Source organism: Pongo pygmaeus, chromosome 12 (genome assembly GCF_028885625.2).
Source record: "Pongo pygmaeus isolate AG05252 chromosome 12, NHGRI_mPonPyg2-v2.0_pri, whole genome shotgun sequence".
NCBI classification, from domain to species: Eukaryota; Metazoa; Chordata; class Mammalia; order Primates; family Hominidae; genus Pongo; species Pongo pygmaeus.
In genome coordinates, this window is record NC_072385.2 from 25,866,763 (window position 1) to 25,893,418 (window position 26,656).

The 26,656-nt window shown below is 43.8% G+C and overlaps 2 protein-coding genes across 5 annotated transcripts in view; one reads left to right on the top strand and one right to left on the bottom strand.

Annotated features, from left to right (window-relative positions):
• Positions 1 to 1,262: 1,262 nt before the first annotated feature.
• STARD7 (StAR related lipid transfer domain containing 7) lies at positions 1,263 to 24,990 on the bottom strand. 2 transcript variants are annotated; one of them, XM_054475809.2, is made up of 8 exons: positions 24,273 to 24,990; positions 11,723 to 11,931; positions 11,340 to 11,389; positions 9,616 to 9,726; positions 9,452 to 9,534; positions 8,753 to 8,852; positions 3,615 to 3,699; positions 1,263 to 3,319 (listed from the first exon to the last, which is right to left on the bottom strand). In XM_054475809.2, exons 1-8 carry the CDS (start codon positions 24,560 to 24,562, stop codon positions 3,135 to 3,137), a joined length of 1,113 nt encoding a protein of 370 aa, XP_054331784.1. In that variant the 5' UTR covers positions 24,563 to 24,990; the 3' UTR covers positions 1,263 to 3,134. The 2 variants fall into 2 exon arrangements, with proteins under 2 accessions (XP_054331784.1, XP_063505148.1); XM_063649078.1 differs by lacking the exon at positions 24,273 to 24,990 and adding an exon at positions 13,310 to 13,417.
• The window catches only part of LOC129030481 (uncharacterized), a 34,641-nt gene continuing 32,479 nt past the window's right edge, over positions 24,495 to 26,656 (top strand). For 2 of the 3 annotated variants that reach the window (XM_054475810.2, XM_054475811.2), the window contains exon 1: positions 24,876 to 25,109. In XM_054475810.2, the coding sequence (XP_054331785.1) occupies positions 24,876 to 25,109 (234 nt within the window). Of the gene's footprint in view, positions 25,110 to 26,656 lie in introns of all 3 variants that reach the window. The other variant, XM_054475812.2, reaches the window with a different exon arrangement.

Below are 26,656 nucleotides of genomic sequence, written 5' to 3' on the forward strand. Positions count from 1 at the left end.
ACCTGGGCTGGAGTGCAGTGTCATGATCTCGGCTCACCGCAACCTCTGCCTCCCGGGTTCAAGTGATTCTCCTGCCTCAGCCTCCTGAGTAGCTGGGATTACAGGCATGCACCACCACACCCGGCTAATTTTGTATTTTTAGAAGAGACGGGGTTTCTCCATGTTGGTCAGGCTGGTCTTGAACTCCCGACCTCAGGTGATCCACCCGCCTTGGCCCCCCAAAGTTACAGGCGCACTGCACCTGGCCCCCATTTCTAAATCAATCTTCCATTTCTAAAATTTTGTCACTTAAAAATGTTATAGGCCGGGCGCAGTGGCTCACACCTGTAATCCCAACACTTTGGGAGGCCAAGGTGGGTGGATTGCTTAAGGCCAGGAGTTCGAGACCAGCCTGGCTAACATGGTGAAAGCCCATCTCTACTAAAAATACAAAAATTAGCCAGGTTTGGTGGCACACACCTGTAGTCCCAGATACTAGGGAGGCTGAGACAGGAGAATTGCTCGAACCCGGGAGGTAGAGGTTGCAGTGAGCCGAGGTCTCATCACTGGACTCCAGCCTGGGCGAGAGTGAGACTCTGTCTCAAAAAAAAAAAAAAATTAGAGAGGTAAAATACAAACGAGGTTGAAAGAGAATAAAGAGCGGAGTGTGAGGCAGAGCCAAGATGGCCGATGTAAGCGCTGCAGCTTGCAAGCATGAGATGAGACGTGCGGTTCTCTGGAATCAGATGGTACACCACACAGGGATATGTGCCTTGTGTGTTCCTATGCAGCTCAGTTCAACTGGGTGTGCTTTTGTGTTCACCTAGTGCTTCCCACAGGCAAAATTACACATAAACTCATGTTATGCTCAGAGCATGCTAGCAGGACTGCCCCTCCGCCAAGGGCACTGACTTGACCCTCTCCCTCAACCTCAACCCTAGACCTCAGGCCTGCTTCTGTCCCTCCTGATTTCTACCATCTGCTAAGCTCTAGCACTGCTCCCTCCAAAGTGATCCTTCTTTAAAGGGAAAGGATATGGGTCAGTATATCAAGCTAGGGAAGTGGATATAGGTGGTTTATCTTCAGTTGCCAAGCAGGTCACCTGGAAAGGGCTTGTGGTCTAGGCAAACTGTGTCAGCCACTATCTACCAAGAATGAACAAGCCCTGCCACTTCCACCTCCCAACTTTCAGAGTAAAATTCTTTTCGACTTTGTGATCAGAAAGAAATGGTTAAGTCCAATATGCAAGATTTTTCCACCACCATTTGTCCAAAGACAAACACTTTTTTTGTACCAATCTTTATGTATTTATTCACACATTTGATAAAAATGTCACAGTTAGGAGTGAAATCATTACAATGACATGAGTAACTGTACAGACAGACCCCAAGTGCAGAATCAAATTGCCCTAAGTCAGAACATGGAGCAACCGCAACTCCTTTGCACTTGTGCATGTGTGTGCGCTCGCAGACACACACACACACATTCTCTCTCTCATGCACACATCCATCCACATCCCAACAATTGCAGGTGCTAAGTTTGGACATAACCCAAGGACTCTTCCCTGACTTCTGTCAGGTCCTGGGAAGAAGAGAGAAGTAATAAATGAAAAGCAGTTGGGACTGCTCGATGCATCTCTCTTCTCTTCCAACAATGACGTGGAGAAGGCAAGACATACACTGGGGCAGCTACTTCCTTGGCACAAAAATGAACAGGCAACAAGAAGGTCAAGGAAGTGTTTAAGTTAGTCTCAGGTTTAAACCACTTTTCAACACCACAAAACAGTAGCAAGCAGGAAAAAACAAAAACAAAAAAACAAAAACTCTGGCCCTCAAGACTCCAGAAAAAAGGGGAGGAGGAGGATTTAAAACTTGATCCCTATTATTCTAACAAATTGCAGCATGACCATAAGCAAAACCAGCTCAGTCAAACTGACAGCATCAGATTGTGACCTTATCTGAACAGTGTAGTTCACTTTTATTTTGGCTCTGAAGAGAGCAAGAAAAACTTTTTAGAGGAACATAATGGTAACATAAACCAAATCTCAACTGTATTAGTATTTGAGGCAAGATTACATCTATGCATTCACACAGCTTGTCTGTAGATCTGAGAGCTCCAAGGGAGTGGCCCAGCCCCCATTCCTCTGCCCTTTAGCCTTCTGAAAAGAACAAGTCAAACCTGAAATATGAAAAATAATACCTGAATCAAAATGGTGTTTTCTATACAATCGGACTAGGGTAGAATCCTGCTCAATTCCTCAACTCCTATTTGACACAAAAGTTAAAAAATGTTTAAACTAAATTGAAATGTGATGTTTTGAGCATCAAAAAGCTACTATCTAAAAGGATTAGTCTCCCAGTGTTCTTGGTAAATGGGGAAGGTTAGGAAGGAGGCAATGATCCAATGAATATAAAAGAACTGGCCGATTCACAGGAAACTTGCTTTGGATAAGGTGAATCAATGGGTGATACTGTGCAGGCAGGGAGGGAAATTTCTTCGTACAAATTCATATCCCTGGCCAGACATGGCCCAGGAGTTCAAGACCAGCCTGGGAAACAGAGTGAAACTCCATTTCTACTTAACAAAAAAAAAAAAAAAAAAATTAATAATAACTTCATGTCCCTAGAGATAAAAGCAAGGTGCGGACAAGGCACTTAACACAGCCAAGTATCGTTCACACCCATTCACATCATGATTGTTACCACGAACACTCCCAGTAGCCCCTCATTTGAGAGACTCAACCGGCCAACTATACTTTCCAGGTGGACCTGGAGAATTGAAGGAAATCCAAAGCGCTGCACAATCGATGGTGGGATTTGGAATGTCAGCAGAGGAAACTACTCAGAGAAGCAAACGGAGGTCATCCCCTTCTGGCCTGAGGTGAGAGGTTTGTTCCAGATTAGCTCAGTGAGATACCGAATTTCAAAACAGTTGGCCTGAGAATATGACAACACTCCCAGAAATGTAGCCTTCTTCTGTTTTGATAAGAGCAATAAGAGCTCTGAATGAAATGGGACATCAGTTATTGAATTATCTTGCACTGGAAGTTACAGCAGATGCCTTCTAATACATGTGGCATGTCCCCCTTCTGTAGCAGAGTGATAAAGGACTGAGACAGGGCTGGAAGCACCTGTCCCTTCTTATCCCAAAGCCTGTCAAGCATACTCAATCCGAGCAGGGCCACAGCTGCCCTCGTTCTTTCGCTCAGAGGACTGGCTGGTGGCCTTGGCTTCACTACTCATTTCCAGAGGCTTAGCTGAGATGTAGTCCTTTACTTTAATCTCCATATTCTTGGCTTTCAGAGTGGCCATGTGCAGCTTCTCCAGGAAATCTGGCATGCCTGTCAGGAGACGAGAATCAGGTTAAGCTGACATACAAACCAACAGTAGGCTCAAAATTAGAAGACCCTATTTCTTTGATGGTAGGGAACCAGTTCTTCCTTATAAAGATCACAACCTGACTGTGAATAACAGCTGCCTCCCAGAATGTGTTCCCAAAGCATGGATTGTGAAAACTCTGTCTCAGAAAAAAAAAAAGAAGAACCAGAAGAGACGTTTTATTTCCCCATTAGGAAATAGAGAAAAACAAAATGCTCAACCCAGGTTCCAGGCCCTAGTATATTTGCCCTTACTTACCACTGGAAACCATCCAACTAACACAGTAGCGAGGAAACACCGTTTGGGGATTGTCACTGTATGTCAGTAAGTAGTCAAAGCCATTCTGGAAAAGAAAAACAGCAAAAATGAAGATCCCTGAATCACCCACCACAACCTCCATATCCAGTACCAAAGAATAACTATGATCTGATTCTGGAGCAGGGAGTGTCATTTCTTTTTTCACCCTGTGCAGAAAAGAGTTAACACTGAAGGCCTGAGAGACTACTATCCATAGAAAGGTCTCCTTGCAATGTTGACCCTTGGCCAACTTGGCTCCCAGTCAACAGTTAGCTGATATGGGTGGCTCCCTGTGCATAGACTATGCAAACAACGTGGTTTATGCTGAACACAGGCTTTGCTTTGTGGGGTTTGGAATTCTGGTATGTGCTAAGCAGACGGTACTAAGTGACCAGCTTCCAATAAAAATTTTGGGTGTTAGGCCAGGCATGGTGGCTCATGCCTACAATCCCAGCACTTTGGGAGGCCGAGACAGGCGGATCACCTGAGGTCAAGAGTTCAAGACAAGCCTGGCCAACATGGTGAAACCCCGTCTCTACCAAAAATACAAAAATTAGCCGGCCATGGTGGCACACACCTGTAGTCCCAGCTACTCGGGAGGCTAAGGCACAAGAATTGCTTGCACCCGGAAGGCAGAGGTTGCAGTGAGCCAAGATCGAGCCACTGCATTCCAGCCTGGGCAACAGAGTGAGACTCCGTTTCAAAAAAATAAATAAAAAAAAAAAATTGGGTGTTGGCTGGGCGTGGTGGCTCATGCCTTATAATCCCAGCACTTTGGGAGCCCAAGGCAGGCAGATTACTTGAGGACTGGAGTTCGAGACCAGCCTGGCCAACATGGTGAAGTCCCATCTCTACTAAAAGTTAAAAAATTAGCTGGGCGTGGTGGTACACGCCTGTAATCCCAGTTACTTGGGAGTCTGAGGCAGGAGAATCTTTGAATCGGGAGGTGGAGGTTGCAGTGAGCACAGATTGAGCCACTGTACTCCAGCCTGGGTGACGGACCAAGACCTTTTTTTTTTTGAGACAGAGTTTCGTTCTTGTTGCCCAGGCTGGAAGGCAATGGCGCAATCTTGGCTCACCACAACCTCCATCTCCTGAGTTCAAGTGATTCTCCTGCCTCAGCCTCCCGAGTAGCTGAGATTACAGGCATGCGCCACCATGCCCAGCTAATTTTGTATTTTTAGTAGAAACGGGGCTTCTCCATCTTGGTCAGGCTGGTCTCGAACTCCCGACCTCAAGTGATCCACCCACCTCGGCCTCCCAAAGTGCTGGGATTACAAGCGTGAGCCACTGTGCCCAGCCAAGACTCCGTCTTTAAAAAACACTTTGGGTCGGGTGTGCTGGCTCATGTCTGTAATCCCAGCACTTTGGGAGGCTGAGGCAGGTGGATCACCTGAGGTCAGGAGTTCGAGACCACCCTGGCCAACATGGCAAAACCCTGTTTCTACTAAAAATACAAAGAAAAAACTAGCCGGGTGTGGTGGCACGCACCTGTAATCCCAGCTCCTCGGGAGGCTGAGGCAGAACTGCTTGAACCCGGGAGGCGGAGGTTGCAGTGAGCCAAGATCACGCCATCGCACTCCAGCCTGGGCAACAAGAGTGAAACTCATCTCAGGAAAACAAAACAAAACAAAAAACAAAAACAAGAAACAAAAACAAAAAAACAAAAAAAACTTTGGGTGTTTTCTTTTTTTTTCTTTTTTTTGAGACAAGGTCTCACTCTGTTGCACAGTCTGGAGTGCAGTGGATGCAATCGGCTCAGTACAGCCTCCACCTCCTGGGCTCAAGCAATCATCCCACCTCAACCTCCTGTGTAGCAGGGACTACAGGCATGCACTACCACCACAGCTAATTTTTTATTTTTTGTAGAGACTGGGTCTTCCCTGTGTTGCCCAGGCTGATCTCAAACTCCTTGGCTAAAGAGATCCTCCTGCCTCAGCCTCCCAAAGTGCTGGGATTACAGGCATGAGCCACCGCGCTCAGCCAGAGTGTTAAATTTCTAATGGCCTTCCTAAACAGAAACATTGCACACATATTGCTGCATTTCATTGCTGGGGAAGGAAACTTCACATGGACTCCTCCAGACTCCTCCTGTGCCTTTTTCTCTTATGATCCAGCTGCATATCTTTACTCTGACACTGTCATAAATCTTAGCTGGGGGCTGGGCACGGTGGCTCATGCCTGTAACCCCAGCACTCAGAAAGGCCGAGGCAGGCGGATCACGTGAGGTCAGGAGTTCGAGACCAGCCTGGCCAACATGGTGAAGCCCTGTCTCTAATAAAAATGCAAAAATTAGCCAGGCGTGGTGGTGCACATCTGTAATCCCAGCTAATTGGGAGGCTGAAGCAGGAGAATTGCTTGAACCTGGCAGGCAGAGGTTGCAAGTGAGCCGAGATCGCACCACTGCACTCCAGCCTGCACAACAGAACGAGACTCTGTCTCCAAAAAAAAAATCAATATTTTGTACACGGTATGCACATCCTGAAGACAAAAAGACCACAAAATTTTATTCTTCGTATTATTGGTGATCTTACTGTATTGTTATTCTGAGGCTGTGTATTTCAACAAATTAGTAGTTAGTTGTGTTAGGGTTCCTGGGAATTGAGTTTTACAGTACAGGGAAAGACAAAAGATAGAAGATAGAAATAAAAACTCCATAGTGCTGAATTTGAATTAAAAGTATTAGTATATACTTAGGATTTGTCTTATCTTAAAAATAAACATACCAGTAAAATGTATTACTTGGTTCTATCTTCTGAAAAGGCCTACAAACAATAAACGACCCAATAGCTATGAATATTCTTAGCAGCCAAATTGTGGTATTTAAATGCCATTTTCCACTAAAAGGAACCAGGACTCCCTAAAGAAATGTTAATTTCCAGGTGTAAAACTAAAAATATACAAGATGAACCTACAACATCTTCTAACACCAGAAAGCAAGACAGCTTCTGGGGTCATGTCAAAGGGGCTTGAGCCAACAAGAAGGTTCCCAATGACCAAAACTGGGATCAATTTGAGCATCAATAAGCATAATATATTTAAAAACTAAGTATATTTTAGTCTGTGTCTTTTTTTTTTTTTTTTTTTGAGACGAGTCTCACTGTGTCGCCCATGCTGGGGTGCAGTGGCACGATCTTGGCTCACTGTAACCTCTGCCTCCCAGGTTCAAGCCAGTCTCTCCTGCCTCAGCCTCCCAAGTGGCTGGGATTACAGACATGTGCCACAATGCCTGGATAATTTTTGTACTTTTAGTAGAGACAGGGTTTCACCATGTTGGCCAGGCTGGTCTCAAAATCCTGACCTCAAGTAATCTACATGCCTCAGCCTCCCAAAGTGCTGGGATTACAGGCGTGAGCCACTGCGCCTGGCTTTTTTATTTTTTATTTTTTTTTTAGAAGGGTCTCAAACTGTTGCCCAGGCTGGCATGCAGTAGCACAAACACGGCTTAATGCAGCCTTGACCTCCTGGACTCAAGTGATTCTCCCAACCTCAGCTTCCCAAGCAGCTGGGACTACAGGCACATATCACCATGCCTGGCTAATTTTCATTTTTTGTAGAGACCGGGTCTCTCCATGTTGCCCGGCCAGAGCTGTTTTACAAATTTCTTACTTGGGCTGGGCACGGTGGCTCACGCCTCTAATCCCAGCATTTTGGGAGGCTGAGGTGGGAGGATTGCTTGAGTCCAGGAGTTCGAGACCAGCCTGCGCAGCATGGTGAAACCCCATCTCTACAAAAAATACAAAAAATTAGCCGGACATGGTGGCACATGCCTATAATGCCAGCTCCTCAGGAGGCTGAGGCAGGAGGATCACCTGAGCCCAGGAAGTCGAGGCTGCAGTGAGTTGTGACTGCACCACTGCACACTAGCCTGGGTAACAGTGGGAGACCCTGTTTCCAAAAACACCCAAAATCCTTATTTGAGATAAATACTGAAATATATAATAGAAGAATTGGGTTCTCCTACAGTAAAGCTAGAATTTGCTTCAAAATAATCAGGGGAGTGAGAAAGGAAATAGGAAAGGGTATAGATAAAACAGTTTTGGCCATGAGTTGATAACTGGAGCTGGGGACGGATACATAGGGTTCATTATACTCTTCTACTTCTGTATCTTTTGTATGTATTTCAAATTTTCCATGATAAAAACCCCCTACCTTGGCTCAAAGATCTAATTCCCATTTGGCAAATCCAAACTCAGCTACATGGTTTTTGAGTATCCTCTGTACACAGTCAATGCAATTTATCACTTCTCCCTAACCTCTACTTTCCTTTCTAAGCATGTGAGTCTCTCAGTGCATACCTGGCTCATTCCTATCTTTCTCTTTGCTTGAATCATGTCTTCTAACCCCAGTGCCCTTCCTGCTTTCCTCTCTCTATCCGGTGTACTTTTTTTTGTTGTTTTTTTTTTACAAGGACCAACTCAAGTCCTTGAGGTGGTATAAATAAAATAATTTGATGAGAATAAGAAAACTACACTAAAGAACACTGTCCATATAGCCCTAAATCAAACACAAGCAATAGGGAGAAACAAAGCCATTATAAGGTGAAGTGGAACTAAAACCAGCAGCCACTAGCATCAATATCTATACTCTCAATGGAGATTTAGCTTAAAAAGATCAAAAATAAACACAAAACACCTCATTAGGCTGAAATAAATATTCTTTTCAAAGAAAGGTCACAGAATTTTAAAGAAGGCAGACAGCATGAATCCAGTCTTCCCATTTCTCTGGCAAGGAAGCAGAAATCCAGCAAAGTTTCCATCCAGTGCTCTGCCCACTGTGGTAAAATGCTGACAGAAGGTACTCACTCTAGTTCCTGAAGAATGCTACTGATACAGGCTAATGCGTCAGTGGCTATGATTCTTTTAACTGTCTCTCAGATAAGACGGAACCAATGGATTGCCACTACTTTGTCCTTGGGGATCTTCCAGGTACATCACCTACATCAGGAGTTCCCAAAAAATGGTTCCCAGACCAGTAGCATCAGACTCCCCTGAGAACTGTTCCTGTGCCACACCCCCTCCTCCCTAGTTCAGGTAAGACATCCCTTGAGAAAATTCCACAGCCATGACATATTATCTCTTGGATGAGGTAAAACTCACCTCATCAAATGACTTGTGGGGACGAATGACCATTTGGGATTCATATGATCTGACCCTGACGAATTCTGGAGACTCTGGCACACTCGGATGCTCCACAGCACTGGTAAGGAGGAAAGGAGAAGCAAACTCTTAGTAATGTCTATATATAAAACAACAGGAGAGCTAAGTTAAGGGGAAGGCCTAAAAAGCTGGCTCTGATATTTTTAAATACACAAAACAAAGGAGTCACTAAGATGAATAAATACAAACTAAGTTCTAAAAATGAAGTGAAGGCCAGACGTGGTGGCTCATGCCTGTAATCCCAACACTGGGAAGCCAAGACAGGAAGATCACTTGAGGCCAGGAGTCCAAGACCAGCCTGGACCACACTGTGAAACCCTGCGTCTACAATAAACAAATGAATTAATTAAAAATGAAGTGAGTTCCTTTGGTAATTTATGGCTCACTAGGCTGTCAAAAACAACAGCACTTCTTTTAATTACCAACATTAAAGAACCCAAAAGAACAGTTTAAAAGCTTGTATCTCTCCATTCTTCCTAGACAGTCAGAGTCCCTCATCTTATAGCTGGATGGAAGGGGCACTGGCTGCAGGGAAGCCTGTGGGAGACTCATAGGACACTAAGAATATGCAAACAGGTACATACGAATGAAGGCCACAGCTAAAGGAACTCGGCAACAGCCACAGGCAGCCATACATACCGCGACACCAACACCATCATGTTGTTTTCCTGATCCACACTATACCGCCGAACATAAACATAATCCCGTGAGTACATTGGATACTAAAGAAATGGAGGGGCAGGATTAGTGTTCTGCATCACACAAACCTGGACAGAAATAAAATCAGAAGTAAAAATACTCACAGGAAAATGGGTTACCCAGTGAAGAACCTCGGAACCACTAACCACGTCCCTCTCAATCACCTCCAGCTTGATCACCAGGGCATCCCATTTTTTTCTATACTCTGTGTCCAGCTGCAGAAAGAGAAAAGAGCATGAATACCCAAGAAGACCCAAAACAAAAATGCAGAAAGCTTTCCAGATGCTTTGGTCTCTAATCCAAGAACCTTATTACAAGGAGAGAGTAATCTGACCTAACAGACAGTGCCAGAGTGTGAGAGACATGGCTGTGTTTACTACAGATGATTCTTTCAAAATCACCTTATACAGGCTAATGTCATTACATTGAATGTGAATCTTCATTAGACAAACCAAGGAAAAGTGTAACAAAATATTTTAATAGACACATCTGGGGAAAAATAATATATAGTGATATGAATGTGTAAGGGTAAGACACTTCTAAAAAGTTTTAAACAACAAAAAGTCCAAAAGTATTAAGTAGACACCTCACACACAAAAATGCAAGTAGCATATTTTTTTAAATTTCTGGCATCACTAGTAACTGAAGATTTTCAAGTTAAGACAGATATACCATATACATAAAACCAACAAAAATTCACTACAAATTAACAAGATCCAGTACCTCAGGGAAAGTGCACTTGCATGTTAGAGTGAGTGTTATAACCAACGAAGTAGTTATCGGAAGTCAGCAAAACAAATGAAAAATCCAGAAAGAAAAAATTTTTGTTCTAGAACTCTGGGCGATCCCACCTCCCTGCTTCATTTTTTAAAACATCTTCCTCTACAAGGAGGAAAGCAGTCTTTGAACAGATACTCTGCATCTTTATGAAATAAACATTGGGCCAACACAGTGACTCACACCTGTAATCCCGGCACTTTGGGAGGCAAAGGCAGGAGGATCACTAGAGCCCAGGGAGTTCAAGACCAGCCTAGGAGACATAGGGAGACCCTGTCTCTAAGAAAAAAAAATTTTAATTAGCCAAGTGTGGTGGCGCATGCCTGTAGGCCTGGGAGCTGAGGTGGGAGGATCACTTGAGTCCAGGAAACGAAGGCTGCAGCAAGACATGATCACACCACTGCACTCCAGCCTGGGTGACACAGCAGGACCCGTCTCAGGGAGAGGAAAGAAAAAAAAAAAAAACCCTCCACTATGGAAATGTTCTCGATTTGAGGTTAAAGAGATGTGACAACTAAATATAATCCTGACTATCTGTACTGAAGTGGAAAATGCTATAAAGGACATTGAGTCAACTGATAAAACTGATAAATACAAACAGAAGACTACATGAAAGTGTTGCATCAGTGTTAAATTTACTAATTTCAATAATGGTATCATGATTAGTTAAGAAATATGGCATATGGCTAGTTTTAGGAAATACACACTGGAAGAATTTAGGAATAAAGGGCTATGATGTATGTAACTTACTCTCAAGTTGTTTGGGGAAAAAAACAATAAAGCCTCCTAAAATACATTAAAGTATTCATATCCATTCCTCTATCTGATATTCCCAACAGTCCTGTGGGAGGGGTAAAACTGATCTCATCCCCATGGGACAGATAAAGAAATTCTAAGTCAAATGTTTACCCAAATGCTATGCAATGTGGATGACACGTAGATAGATGGATGTACTTAAGCCAATGTCACCTGAGTCAGATAAATGATTCATGTAGACAGTAGCAATTGATATGCTAGGAGGCTCCAAATCTGGAGAGAAAAATTAACTCACCTGAACATTGAAGAACTGCCGAGGTGTCACATCTGTGTAGGTTCCAAAAACTAGAATGAAAAGAAAGAATAAGGGATGCTGGCCATACTCCAGTCACTCGCCTTGTTTCTTTCACCTAGCGGCGTTTCAGATCTAAAGTACTAAGAGATCTTAAAGGTAGGTTCAGAAACTAGAAGTCTTAGTGGAGCAACAAAGAAAGACAAAGAGGATGTAAGCAAAGACAACACTGAGACATTTGTCATCTGGGAGAAGAAAAGCAATAAACAAAAAACTACGGCAAATTTTCTGAGAAACAACCAGAACAGTTTAGAGAAGTATGAAGAACAGAAATCCCATGCACCTGGGCAACTATGGAACCCAAAAGATAGCCACACTGGGCTCACCTCGGTACTGGTAAAGGTGGGTGCCTGTAATTGGGCGCCGCCACAGCTTAAAGTGTTTCTTATCCATCACCATTTCCCAAGGTTGCTCTTTGCCCTCTGAATCTTCATTCCCTTCTGTTTGGGCTTTTGGTTCTGGAGGGTGGTGCTGGACTCCAGAGCTCTGAAACATACTTGACATTTCTTCCAACCGCTTCATCTCATTAATAGATCTGTAAAGGGGAAAAAAGAGCCGTGGTGAGGTGATTAGTCAGCCCTGTGAAATGAAGTGTCCACACAAAGGTCTGTGCAAGAAGGTTTTACAGTAAACCACAGTATGTAGTATATAAACAGGACACAGTATAGTGAATAAAAACTGAGTTCCTGAGTTTGAATCTTAGTCCAACACTCACTAACTAGAATATTATTTAACCAGTTCCTATTTCTCAATCTATAAAATGGAAATAATAATAGTACCTACCTCGAGGTTGGCTATAAAGATTACAAAGTGTCAAGTGCTGCAGGGCGTGGTGGCTCACGACTGTAATCTCAACACTTTGGGAGGCAGACGAGGGTGGATCACGAGGTCAGGAGCTCGAAACCAGCCTGACCAACATGGTGAAACCCTGTCTCTACTAAAAATACAAAAATTAGCCGGGCATGGTGGCGTGCACCTGTAATCCCAGCTACTCAGGAGGCTGAGGCAGGAGAATGGCTTGAACCTGGGAGGCAGAGGTTGCAGTAAGCCAAGATCACGCCACTGCACTCTAGCCTGGGTGACAGAGTGAGACTGTCTCAAAAAAAAAAAACAAACAACGAAAAAAAAGTTAAGTGTCAAGTGCTTAATATCTATGGCCAGGCACAGAGGCTCACTCCTGTAGTCCCAGCACTTTGGGAGGCCAAGGCAGGAGGACTCCCTGAGGCCAGGTTCAAAACTAACCCGGGAAACACAGTGAGACCCTATCTCTAAGAAAAAATTTTAAAAATTAGCCAGGCATAGTGGCACATGCCTATACTCCAAGCTATGGGCTGAGATGGGAAGATCACTTGAGCCCAGGAGTTGGAGGCTGTAGTGAGCTACAATTCTGCCACTGTACTCCAGTCTGGGCGATACAGTAAGACTCTGTCTCTTTTTTTTGTTTGTTTTTTTGAAACAGAGTCTCACTCTGTCACCCAGGCTAGAATACAGTGCCGTGATCTGGGCTCACTGCAACTTCCACCTCCCGGGTTCAAGTGTTTCTCCTGCCTCAGCCTCCCCAGTAGCTGAGACTACAGGCACGTGCTATCATGCCCGGCTGACTTTTTGTATTTTTAGTAGAGACAGGGTTTCACCGTGTTACCCAGGACGGTCTCAATCTCCTGACCTCATGATCTGCCCGCCTCGGCCTCCCAAAGTGCTGGGATTACAGGCGTGAACCACTGCGCCCAGCTACACTGTCTCTTAAAAAATAAAACAGGCTAGGGGCGGTGGCTCACGCCTGTAATCCCAACACTTTGGGGGGCTGAGGCAGGTGATCACCTGAGGTCGGGAGTTTAAGACCAGCCTAACCAACGTGGCGAAACCCTGTCTCTACTAAAAATACAAAATTAGCTGGGCATGGTGGCACATACCTGTAATCCCAGCTACTCAGGAGACTGAGGCAGGAGAATCGCTTGAACACGGGAGGCGGAGGTTGCAGTGAGCCAAGATCATGCCATTGCCCTCCAGCCTGGGCAACAAGAGCGAAACTCCGTCTCAAAATACATAACATAACATAACATAACATAACATAAAACATAACATAACATAACACAACACAACACATAACATAACATACATAACAAACATAACATAACATAACATAACATAACATAACATAACATAACATAACATAACGCCAAGCACAATGGCTCACGCCTGTAATCCCAGACTTGGGGAGGCCGAGGTGGGTGGATCACCTGAGGTCAGGAGTTCGAGACCAGCCTGGGAAACATAGTGAAACTCCATCTCTACTAAAAATACAAAAATTAGCTGGGCATGGTGCTGGGTGCCTGTAATCCCAGCTACTCGGGAGGCTGAGGCAGAAGAATCACTTGAACCCAGGAGGCTGTGGGTGCAGTGAGCCAAGATCGCACCATTGCACTCCAGCCTGGGCGACAGAGTGAGACTCCATCTCTAAAATAAATAAAAAATAAAATAAAATCAAATGTTTGTTATCTGGCACGTAAGTAGCCCTCAAATGTTAACTATGAAGGTTTATGGTTTTAAAATGTCAATTGATATCTTTTGTCCATTTTTTATTGGGTTGTCTTATTAGAAGTATATATGTATTTTTCCCCTTTGTTTTTAAATTGATAAATTCACATACCATCAGATTCATTCTTTTATAGTGTACAATTCTGTACTTGTTAGTATATTCACAAGGTTGTGCAACCATCACCCCTAATTCCAGAACATTTTTATCACCCCCAAAAGAAATCTCTATCTATCATTAGTCACTTCCCATTCCTGCCTCCTCCCAGTCCTAGGCAGCCACTAATCTACTTTCTGTCTCTATGGAGTTGCCAATTCTGGACATTTCAAGTAAATGGAATCATATGACATGTAGCTTTTGTGTCTAGCTTCTTTCACTTAGCATACTTTCAAGTTCAACCATGCTGTACTTTATTCCTTTTTATAGCTGAATAATATTCCATTGTATGGATAGATCCCATTTTGTTTATCCATTCATCAAATAAAATTTGTTTCCACTTTCTGGCTATTACAATACTGCTGGCCGGACGTAGTGACTGATGCCTATAATCCTAGCACTTCGGGAGGCCAAGGTAGGTGGATCACTCCGAGGTCGAGTTCGAGACCCAGCCTGGCCAACAGGGCAAAACCCCGTCTCTACTAAAAATACAAAAATTAGCCAGGTGTGATGGCAGGAGCCTGGAATCCCAGCTACTTGGGAGGCTGAGGCAGGAGAATTGCTTGAACCCAGGAGGTAGAGGTTGCAGTGAGCCAAGATTGCACTTCACTCCAGCCTGGGCGAAAAGACAAAACTGTCTCAAAAAAAAAAAAAAAAACAAAAACAGAATACTGCTATGGACATTTGTGTACAAATCTTCATATAGACATGTTTTCAATTCTCTTGGGTAGATTCCTAGGAGCAGATTTGCTGGGTCATGGTAATTATGCTTAACTTTTTAAGTAACCGCCAAAATGTTTTCCAAACAATTGCACTATTTTATATTCACATCAGCAATGTTTGAGGATTCCAACTGCTCCACATCCTTGGTTCCAATTGCCCCACTTGTTATTGTCCATCTTTTTTATTCCAGCCAACTTAGTGGGTGTGAAATGGTATCTCATTGCATCTTGACTGGTATTTCCCTAACCTTTTCATGTGCTTATACTATTCTTGATAGTATCCTTTCATGCATAGAAGTTTTTAATTTTGATGTTTTTTTTTTCTTTGCTTGTTTTTGGTGTTATAGCTAAGAAACCACTGCCTAATCCAAGGTCATAAGAACTTTCGCCTATATTTTCTTCTGAGAGTTTTATAATTTTAGCTTACATTAGGTCTTTACCCCATTTTGAGTTAATGTTTGTGTATGATAATGAGGTAGGAGTCTAAACTCATTCTTTTGCATCTGCTTCTCCAGGTGACCCAGTGTCATTTGTCGAAAAGACTATTCCTTCCCCAGTGAACTATCCTGGCATCCTTGTTGAAAACTGACCAAAAATGTAAAGGTTTATTTCTAGACTCTCAATTTTACTCTAACAATCTAGATGTCTATCCTTATGCCAGTACCACAGTGTCATTACTGTAGCTTTGTAATAAGTTTTGAAATTGGGAACGGTGAGTCCTCCAAACTTTGTTCTCTTTTTTCAAGACTGTTTTGGCTATTCTGAGTTCCTTTCATTTCCATATGACTATCAGAAGGGCTTGCCAATTTCTGCAAAACTGCCTAGGATTTTGATAAAGACTACACTGAATTTGTAGATCACTTTAAGTGGTATTGCCATCTTAGCAATATTAAGTGTTCTAATCTAATCCATGAACACGGGATGTCTTTCCATTTATTTATGTCTTTTTAAATTTCTTCCAATGATGTTTTGTTGTTTTTAGTGTTACAGTTTTAGTTGTACACTTGTTAAATTTATTCCTATGTATTTATTCCTTTTGATGCTACTGTAAATGAAACTGTTAATTTTATTTTCAGATTGTTCATTGTTAGTGTACATAAACATGACTTCCGTGTATTGATCTTGTATCCTGCAAACTTGATGAACTCATTTATGAGCTCTAATTGCTTTCTGTAGATTCCTTACTATTTTCTATATATAAGATCATGTCAGCTGCAAATAGAGATAGTTTTATTTCTTCCTTTCCAATCTAAATGACTTTCATTTCCTTATGTTGCCTAATTTCATTGGTTATGACCTCCAGTACAATGTTGAACAGAAGTGGTGAGAGCAGAATCCTCATCTTGTTCCTGATCTTAGGAGAAATGCACTAAGCCTTTTGCCATTAACTACACTGTTAGCTATGTTTTTTGTAGATGCCTTATCAGCTACAAGAAACTTCCTTCTATTCCCAGTCTGCTGAGTGTTTTCTTTTTTAATCACAAAAGGAGGTTGGAATGTGTCAAATACTTTTTGTGTTTATTCAGATGATCACGTAGTTTTTGTCCTTTTTTCTAATAATATGGTGTAATAAATTGATTTTTGTATGAAGAACCAACCTTGCGTTCCTTAGATAAATCCTACTTTTCACGGCATATAATCCATTTCATATATTACTGAGTTCAGTTTGTTAGTATTTTGTCCAGGACTGTGAAAAGTTGTGTGTTTTTTGTTTGTTCTGAGCCCAGGCTAGAGTGCAGTGGCATAATCTCAGCTCACTACAGCATTAACTTCCTGAGCTCAGGTGATTCTCCCACTTCAGCTTCCCAAGTAGCTGGGACTACAGACAAGCACCACCACAAGCAGCTAATTTGTTTTCTGTATTTTTAGTAGAGATGGGGTTGCACCATGTTGCCCAGGCTGGTGTTGAACTCCTGGGCTCAAGTGATCCACTAGCCTGGGCCTCCCAAAGTGCTGGGATTACAGGCGGGACTCACCGGCTGCAAAAAGTTTTAAAACATGAAAAACACCACCATATATTGTACTATGTATCACTATGTATCATTCAGGGGTATATACATATGTATAAAAACATAGGGAATTATATACAACAAATTGGGATAATGGTGACATTATCCCAATGTCACCACTGGGAAATATAAGAATACAACTGGAAAAATAAGAATACAACTGGAAAAAGGTACAGAGGAACCCTAAGTATATTTGTAGTATCTTATTTCTTAAAATAGCTGTACTTGCAACACTCGTGTTATTACTTAAACCTTTTTTATATATCTGAAACATTTTATAATAATAATTTTTTAAAACTTGGCTTGTATTTTTCCCATAACCTCTTCTTTTTTGAGACAAAGTCTCACTACGTCGCCGAAACTGGCCTCAAATTCCTGGGCTTAAGAGATCCTTTCACTTCAGCCTCCCAAGTAGCTGGCACAATAGGCGTGTGCTACCATACCCAGTTTCTCCGTGCCCCCCACCTTACCCTACCCCCTGCAACCTTTAAAGAAAGGTTACAGATAAGAAACAAAAACTGCTGGCTGGCTGTCTTATACACTCTATCGCAATTCAAGACTGAAGAAGATCTAAATTACTGCTACACTGTCTGAAATGCCTTTTCACCCTTCAAGCTTCAAAAAACCACAAGGGTAACTGCTAGGCAGAGTTAACCATATACACTGATTTTTATTCCTTTACACAGGCATATTACACTATAATTAATCTATCTTTATATCTGCTTTCCTTACTAAACTATAAATTCCTTAATAGCCCAGAATCAGTCTTTTTCATATTTGTAGTTCCAGCTCCTAGCATGTCCTGGTAAACATTACATGTCCTGGTAAACATTACATATATTACATGAATAAATTTAGTAAATCAAAAAATAATAAAATGAAAATAGGCCTCAGTAATCCAAATTTTTATTAAAGGATTGCATTAAGGCCTGGGGCAGTGGTTCACGCCTATAATCCTCAGCATTTTGGGAGGCTAAGGTGAGCAGATCACTTGAGCCCAGGACTTCAAGACCAGCCTGGCCAACATGCAAAACTCCACCCCCACAAAAAAAAAAAAAAAAAAAAAAAAATTGCAACTATTAGCTGGGCGTAGTGGCATGCAACTGTAGTCCCAGCTACTGAGGAGGCTGAGGTGGGAGAATCACCCGAGCCCGGGAGGTCGGGGCTGTAGTGAGCCAAAATCATGCCACTGCACTCCAGCCTGGCAACAGAGTAAGACTCTTAAAAAAAAAAAAAATGACCAGGTGCAATGGCTCATGCCTGTAATCCCAGCACTACAAAAAAAATTAGCCAGGCATGGTGGCCTGCGCCTGTAATCCCAGCTACTCAGCAGGCTGAGGCACAAGAATCTGTTGAACCTGGGAGGTGGAGGTTGCAGTGAGTTGAGATCGTGCCACTGCACTCCAGCCTGGGTGAGAGTGAAATTGTCTCAAAAATATATATATATTGCATTAATACATTGCTGCAAAAGCCAAAAATTCAAAGTTATAGTGGCAATCCAAGATTAAAAGTTTAGAGCAATTCAAGATAATGGTAAGTCTAAAGATTTGTGTTCTAGTCCTGGCTCTACAGCCGACCAGCTGTGTGATCTTATTTTATTTTACCTTTAAAGTTATTTTACCTTTAAAGTGAGGGCATTATTTATTGAAGTCCTATTAGTTCTAAAATTGAATTTGCTGAATTTTAAGCTTTGGACTTAGATGAAAATATTTATATAGGGGAATATTTGTCATTTTGACTGCCTGAAAACCCTTTCTATTTGGAAAGAACCCAAATAGGTGAATGCACCCCCCTCCCACCCACTAGCAGTTAAAGCACAGCTCCTAATTTAAGTGAGCTTAGAGACTTCTAGAAGGGGCTTTGAATCCTGAAGATAACACAAAGGCACAGGATCTTGAGGGAGCTGAGAGTCCAGGAGTACAACCAATCTGGGGGAAAGAATGCCAACAACACTGCTCTAAGTAGATTATTCCTGCTGCAGGTCTTGGTCAACCTGTATCCTGGCCTTGTCAATACTGAGTGACCTAACACCCTTTTGATTAATTCCTTTTTGGCTTAAATTAACCAAGACCAGTTTCTTTATTACAACCAAGAACCCTGACCAGCTGCAAAACCATAGAGAAACAGAGAAGGAACCTTAGGGTAGGCATTTAGATGTTGCAGAAGAGAAAGCTAAAGCAAAACCATAGCTAGATTTGCTCAGAGAACAATCAGGCACCATAGGGCATCGATTACAGCATTTTTGAGGACTATAAAGCATCCTTCAACAATAACTAAGCACAACTCTTGAGTGTCATTCTTTTAAAAAAATTTATTTTTCATTGCCCAAACTGGCCTCAAATTCCTGGGCTCAAGTGATCCTCCAGCCTCCCAAGTACAGGCACATGCCACAACACCTGGCCCGAATAGCATTCTTACCACATAATAAAGGGGAGCATGTTTCCACTGCTGGAATGTCTTACTAAAACATCAGAGGCTCATAAAAGAATTACACAGTTAATAAAGTTTTAAGAAAATTATTAACTATAGGCAACATTTTTTCATGACCTTCTAAGAATCACGGTGGTTCAGAGCATCTGACCCACTGCTTAATCAAGCTCTCCTATATAATTAAAGGTTACTAGGTGGCTTTGACTAAAATTATGAAGAGGGACAGAAATGTCTTGTGGAGACACAGTACAGATGCTAGAGCAAGACTGCTTCACGAAAATGTAAATGATCAAGTTATTTTGTCCCAAGGTTTAGGAATCCCTGAAGGGTCTGAACTTCTAAATGCTAACATGACAAGACCCAATTAACGTACAGGAGCACAAAGTCATTCACTATCATATATGTGGAGAAAAGGAAAACCTCTCATGATACATCTCTTTAGGCTGCTGTGCCAAATCTTGTTTGGATGGGATGGGTGGCTAAACCTTCACATCTTAAGAGACTTAAGAGAGGACAGAAGGACAAAAGAGATTATTCCCAAAATAGTAAAATCAGCAGATTAGAAAAAGGATCAAGAAAAGAGAGACCATGCCTTTCTTTCTCCAAAACGAAAATCATTTCAATATCTGAAAAAGGCTGGACTGAAAGCTATAGAAACTCAAAGCAAACAAACCATGAAAACAAAGTGAAACAACATTTGGTTCATCTAGGGGTCCTGCCCTCAGCATGGAACTTGGTGTAAGGCTCCAAAATTACTTAAATGAAATCATCCCTACAATTAGGAATTTCAGTCAGACAACAGCCTCACTTCACATAATCCTCCTCCTCTTCAAATTCCAAGTTATTGTCAAAGGCAGGGTCTACTGCCTTTGACACACCTAGAAATAAAAGACATAGGAGTCAGGCGCAGTAGCTTATGCCTGTAATTCCAGCACTTTGGGAGGCCAAGGCAGGCGGATCGTTGGAGATCAGCCTGGCCAACAAGGTGAAACCTTCTCTTCTAAAAATAAACACACAAAATTAGCTGGGTGTGGTGGAGCACGCCTGTAGTCCCTGCTACCTGAGAGGCTGAGGCAGGAGAACTGCTTGAAACCAGGAGGTGGATGCTTCAGTGAGCCCAGATCACGCCGCGGCACTCCAGCCTAGGCAACAGAGCAAGACTCCATACCTCCCCCAGAAAAAGACATAGGGCCAGGCACCTGGCTCTCAGCACTTTGGAAGGCCAAGGCGTGAGGATTGCTTGAGGTCAGGAGTTCGAGACCAGCATGGCCAACATGGTGAAACCCCGTCTCCACTAAAAATACAAAAACAGGCGTGGTGGCACCCCCGCTGTAGACCCAGCTACTGGCAAGGCTGAGGCACGAGAATAGCTGGAACCAGGGAGGCGGAGGCTGCGGTGAGGCGAGATCACACCACTGCACTCCAGCCTGGGCGACAGAGTGAGATTATGTCTTAAGAAAAAAAAGAAAGAGTCCAGGCGCAGTTTCTCACGCCTGTAATCCCAACTCTTTGGGAGGCCGAGGCAGGCGGATCACGAGGTCAAGAGCTGGAAACCAGCCTGTCCAACATGGTGAAACCCCATCTCTACTAAGGATACAAAAAATTAGCCGGGTGTGGTGGCAAGCACCTGTAATCCAGCTACTCAGGAGGCTGAGGCAGGAGAATCGCTTGAACCTGGGAGGCGGAGGTTGCAGTGAGCCGAGATCATGTCAATGCACTCCAGCCTGGGCGACAGGGCGAGACTCTGTCCCGGAAGGTGGCGGGAGGGGAGGGGAGGACAGGACAGGACAGGACATCAATTAGCTCATTGCAGTTTTGGGGCAACTAGTTAATGGTAAAATAATGAAGACAACCTCAAAAAATTGAGGTCTAATTTTATGTAGCTCTGAAGATCTAACAAGGGGTTTAAGGGTTTACCAGTAAGATACCCTGAAGTGACAGTGGCCAAAAAAAAAAAAAAAGTTCCTTTAAGGCAAGAGGACTTTATGTGGATCATTTATCTAGTCAATAACACACTGAAGTTTAACATATCCTGAATGCCCCAAATGACAGAAAAGAGAAAATGGCCAATTTTCTTTATGCAACTTTAATGGCACTTATTTACTCAAATTTCTGGAGCAATGAACTGTAACTTTTAAAAAACTATGAGGAGGTTAATGGAACATTTTTCCCTAGCCTTTCATTTCTTAACATCCTTCCTCTCTTTGTTCCTGTAACTTTTCTTTTTTAACTGTTCCAAAGCAATCAAACACATGACTACTGTATTTTTCCATTAGATTCACCCTGGAATCACAGAATGCCAGCTAGCACCAAAAACAGCAATCCCAAGATATTTTCGTTGTCTAATTTAAGACAACTGGGTACTAGAGCAAGTATTAAAAGATCTGATTTCTACATCTGGCCACAGCAGCCAGTCAAAATCACTTCTCAAATTTTCTTGCTGTTGCTTGATTAATAAGATGCTATTTGGTAAGATGTTCTTAAGCACAAAAGACGAGAAGACAAGTTATGCTTTGTCATTCTGAATAGGACTCAAATAACATAAGGAAAACACATGCCACTTTAAGGCACACATTCAAAAAGACACCCTGCACATTCTACCCGCTTAACCAAAACAGCTATGTTAGAATTAGTTTGTGCCAGGACAAGTTGGTACAGAATCAGCACAGATGAGCCAAAGGCTGTGATTTAGGGGCCATGTGACAATCATGCTCTTTTTCCATTAACAATGAAAGAAATGCACTTGAGACACACTCCAACTGTGCTCCATTATGGAAGCTACCCAAAAATCATCTCACTAGAACAAACGAAATCCAAGATGTTCTAAGCTAGCTATGACAACCTCAGCAGTGCCTACTTTCAAGCCAATAGAATACTTAAACACAAACCAAATAAGTTAATCTGTACCCAGAATATTTTAATAAAATATAAACATGACAAGCTATCAAAACAAAGACCTAAGGAACCACTGTGCAACCAAGATGTAGTTGTTGAATAGCATATTTGCCTTCCTATCACATTAACAAATATTTTAAAAAGAAAAAAAATCCTCAAGATGAACAACATGATCAAATTCTAATTACATGAAAAACCAAATTCAAGCATGAACCAAACAATGAAATGTTAAATGAGGGCCTTTACTATAACAACCCTAAGGAGGGTCAAAGTGCAGCTTGAAAGTGTTCTGAAGTTCATCTGAACTCCTGAAATTCCAAAGCTGGTTAACTCAGAGCAGTCCCTCTTGAGGAGTTGGATTAGAACCAAGAGTATTTCAATTGCCTCCAGGTTTCAGGGACAGTCTGACCAGAGGCTCAGTCATGAACTGGTCTGATCTCTCTGCCATGGTAAATACTGACTAACTCAAATGCTTACTATGTTCATTTCCTATCTTTTTTCCCCACTAACTCCCCACTAACTCTGTTTAGCACTGCTAAACAGAGGCTCCAGGATCTATTAATATCATCCAAAAAAATGCGTAAAATAAGCCAAAGAGTGTCATCTACTACGTAAGCCCCAACACTACTCAACTCCCACCCCCAAACTCTTCTTTCCTCTCTTTTGTACCCAGTAGCCCTTTTCCTGGTCTTTCTCCTCTTTCCCCAACAATTCCAACTGGAGATTTTCCTCTCAAACTTAACTGTGGAACAAGGATATTTCATCATCAAAACTGAAAATTCAAAGTTAATGATAATTTTTCAACTTAAAAGTGGAACACGGACATTTCATCATCAAAAATGAAAATTAAAATTTAATGACAATTTTTCAACTTAAAATTTTTCTTCCTATTCATTTCCCACACCCAAGAGATTTTGATTATAACCAATGGCCAAGTAGCAAAAGAATACTAATAGGAACTAAGCAAAATAACTATCACGCTTTGATAGCTTAACTTTTTTTGTGAATAAGGTTGTTTGTGGTTATGATTTTAAGTTGCATTTATAAAAGTTATCTTTCCTGCTAGGAAAAGTATTCCCAGTTCTTAAGATAGACTTGCATTTACCCACAATTCATAGTATGGCACAAATAGCTGCCTGGCATCTGGGTGTTACACCTCCCACACAGGCCATGGTATAAACTTTATTGGGGTATTTCCATTTTTAACCTAACAAAAAATGTGGAATAACAGGTTGTTTCCCTGTGGAGGAAATATCAAGAATAAACAGGCGGGTGTGGAATCTGCGGAGGGAGGGGATTGTCTCTGGTTCCCGAAATCACGGCAAAGTACTTTCTGTGCAGGGAGGGCACAGTTTAAGAATATCTGTTGCAAAGAAAATACAGACACAAGGTAAACCAAAAACCAAAGCAAAGTTTCCCCATGACATTACCTGGAAACTACAGTCTCAGAACTACAGATTAACAAACTTAATCAATGGTACTGGGCTTTTCACAGTTTTGATGACGACAGCATGACTTCAGAGTCTAATGGGACACTATTCCCAAAGTTCTAGTTAACGTCGCAAAAATCTGACCTAATTCTTACAGGTTCAAATGTCTGGGCTGCTGGTTTGTGTAACCTGGACAAAATCCCTTCCAGGCTCTCAATTTTGCCACGAGTCACGATGACAGAGGGCTCTCCCGGCTTTTCTCACAGGCCTGAGTCCCATCTGGATTGAAGTCATTTTGCAAATAGCAGCCCACCACCCTTAGGCCAAATTTAAAATTTGTTTTGAATTTGCACCTTTCTGGTTGTGTTAAAGATTACAGATTACGTGAACAAGGGCCTCCATGCCTTCGCTATCTAATTGATTTCTACAGTGTTGTTTCTTTACTGTCTTGCTCGCCCCACTCAAAGTCTCCCTCCTACACACCAGCCTACACACTTTCAGTTCTATTTTATAACCCGACAAATGCAAATTGACACACAGAGGCAAATAACAACGCGGTTTGCTGAAGCAGGTTCAATCGACTGCATTGCCAATTAAAAGACCACCGGGTAAACAAGGGCCAACGACCACAGGGCAGGCCCCAGGGTTCACAAGTCCCCCCACCCCACGGCCCAGAAAGAGCTCGCCGCAGCGCCCACCTCTGCAACTCCTCCTCCTGGATCCTCTCCTCGTCCCAAACGAAGACGCCAGCGAACGCCGCCATTAAGGCAGAGACATGGCCAGTACGGCCGTGCAGCCGGCGCCAGAGGCGGCTGAGGAGGACGCGGCGTGAGCTCTCGGAGTAGAGGCGGCCGTAGAGCTGCGCGATCTGCTGCGCGCGCCGCACGCGCAGGCCCGTGACGAAGCGGCACTGATTGGCCAGAAGCGCCAGCAGGCTCCCGCCCCGCGTCCCCGCCAGCCAGGCGGCCAGCAGCCTCCGCGGGAACATTCCGCTTCCCGCAGGACCCGCCGCGAGCTTCCGGGGCCCAAGGAACCAGTCCGGAGGGGCGCAGGCGGTGGTCCACAGCGTCCCCCTAAATGGCCGGCCACGAACCCGTCTCACGGTCCCGCGGCCAGGAGCCGCCGCTCATCTCTCTCTGCAGCCACCGCTGAGGAAGAGTCCCCTCTAAGAGGAGAGTCGGTCATGGCAGCAGACGCCGGGATGGCTCCGCGACCGCTACACCAGGCACTCCTAGGCCCGGGCAGCAGACCACTCAGCCCTCTGGCTCCTTAGCGACCTCCGGCGGGCGCCCGGGGCCGGGATGCAGGGCGCGCGGACAGAAACGAGACAGATAGCTCAGGCCCGGCAGCACGCAGGCTCCCGCGCCTTCCGCGACTGCCACACGCGCCGCCCGCGCGCACCCTACCCTTTCTCCACCACCTGGGCCCTGATTGGGCGCGACCTGGGCTCCTGGGTGCTCATTGGCGCCGCCAAGTGCTTGTCACCGCCCCCTCCCGCCCCTTCATGCAAAGCGCGGAGGCCGCCTGCTAGCAAGGTAGGTGGCTCCGCGGCGAAAGCCGTCAAGGGCGCAATGGAGAGTGACCCTCGGACCCTGCTGCCGCCGCCGCCATCTTCCGGCCGTCCCAGCTCCGCCCCGCGGAGAAACCCGGCCGGGTTCCTGTTAGAATCCTGCCAGGTGTTAACTTGTTTTAAGAGGCGGGCACGTTCGCCCCCTTCTTTATTAGAGTGCAGGGTAGCGGCGGGGTTCCCCATGTCTCTGCCGGGGGCTGGGGACTCCTAGTGATAACCGCCATTGCAGAATTACAACTGAGACAGTGTAAGAGATCTGACCTAACCAACTCCATCTTGCTTCTATCCTTGTTCATTCCTGAGCTTAGGTGAACTAATTTTGGGAGGAACTTAGTTTATAGTTTAAAATAAAGAGGATAACGGCCCTTTCCCAAAACAAATCTCCTTCTTATCTGGAAACTAGACTGCCTTTGTAGGACTAATAAGTTAGCCATAAGATTAGAAATTATGGTTTAGGAGTCATGCAGCTGGAGGCTACAAGATTATGATCCTTCCTAAACTGCTGTTAATATCAGTGCTTGAGATATTTTCCTAACCCCGCACTTGATGGATCCTGGCACCACCCAGATGGATAAACTGGCTCATCTGACCTTGTGGCCCCCACCCAGGAACCAACTCAGTGCAAGAGGACAGCTTCAATTCCCTATTATTTCATCTCGACCCAACCAGTCAACACTCTGGACTCACTGGCCTTCCCCCACCCACCAAATTATCCTTAAAAACTCTGATCCCGGAATGCTAAGGGAGACTGATTTGAGTAATGTTGAAACAAACTCCAGTCTCAGTGGGCTCTGCGTGAATTACTCTTTATTGCAGTTCCCCTGTCTTGATAAATCGGCTCTGTCTAGGCAGTGGGCAAGGTGAACCCATTGTACGGTTACAAATTTGGGGGTTCGTCTCAGATACCCCTTGTGGCTACCTGTCCATGGTTCGGTAGCCCCCCCTCTGGTAACAGATCCAGAGGCCAGCCTAAGTGGCCACATAGTTCTCTTGGACTAGGGGCTGACTCTGGCACCGTCTCTGCCAGTGGGGCACTGCTAGCCTAATATGCATGGACTTAATCGCAATGGAGAAATAGTCCTGGGGAGACATCGCATAACTGTAGCCCTGTCACAGGGTGTCTGTAGCTCCATGGTGGGGCTCTGTAGCCAAGTCATGGAGTGTTTGTAGCTATAGCCCCATCATGGGGTGTCAGGTTGGTGAGTATCCTAGGTGCTGCCAGTGCCTCCTTCCTTCTCTGGACTGGTTCTGTAGCCACATGGTGGGGTGTCTAGCTCCACCATGGGGTGTCTGTCTCAGTTTGGCTCCTGGGGCATCTCAGTTGGCTCTCCCTAACTAGGAAGAGTCTTGGTTCGGGAGACTTCTCAATCAGGAATATTTCAGGGAGATTTGTCAGATGGAGAATAGGAGGATAGTTTGGAAGGGGTACTCTTGGAGTTCTTGGTTAGGGACCTTAATTTGGAAGGCCTTCTGTCTTGTCTTCGTGTGTGTGTTTGTATATATGGAGGGGAT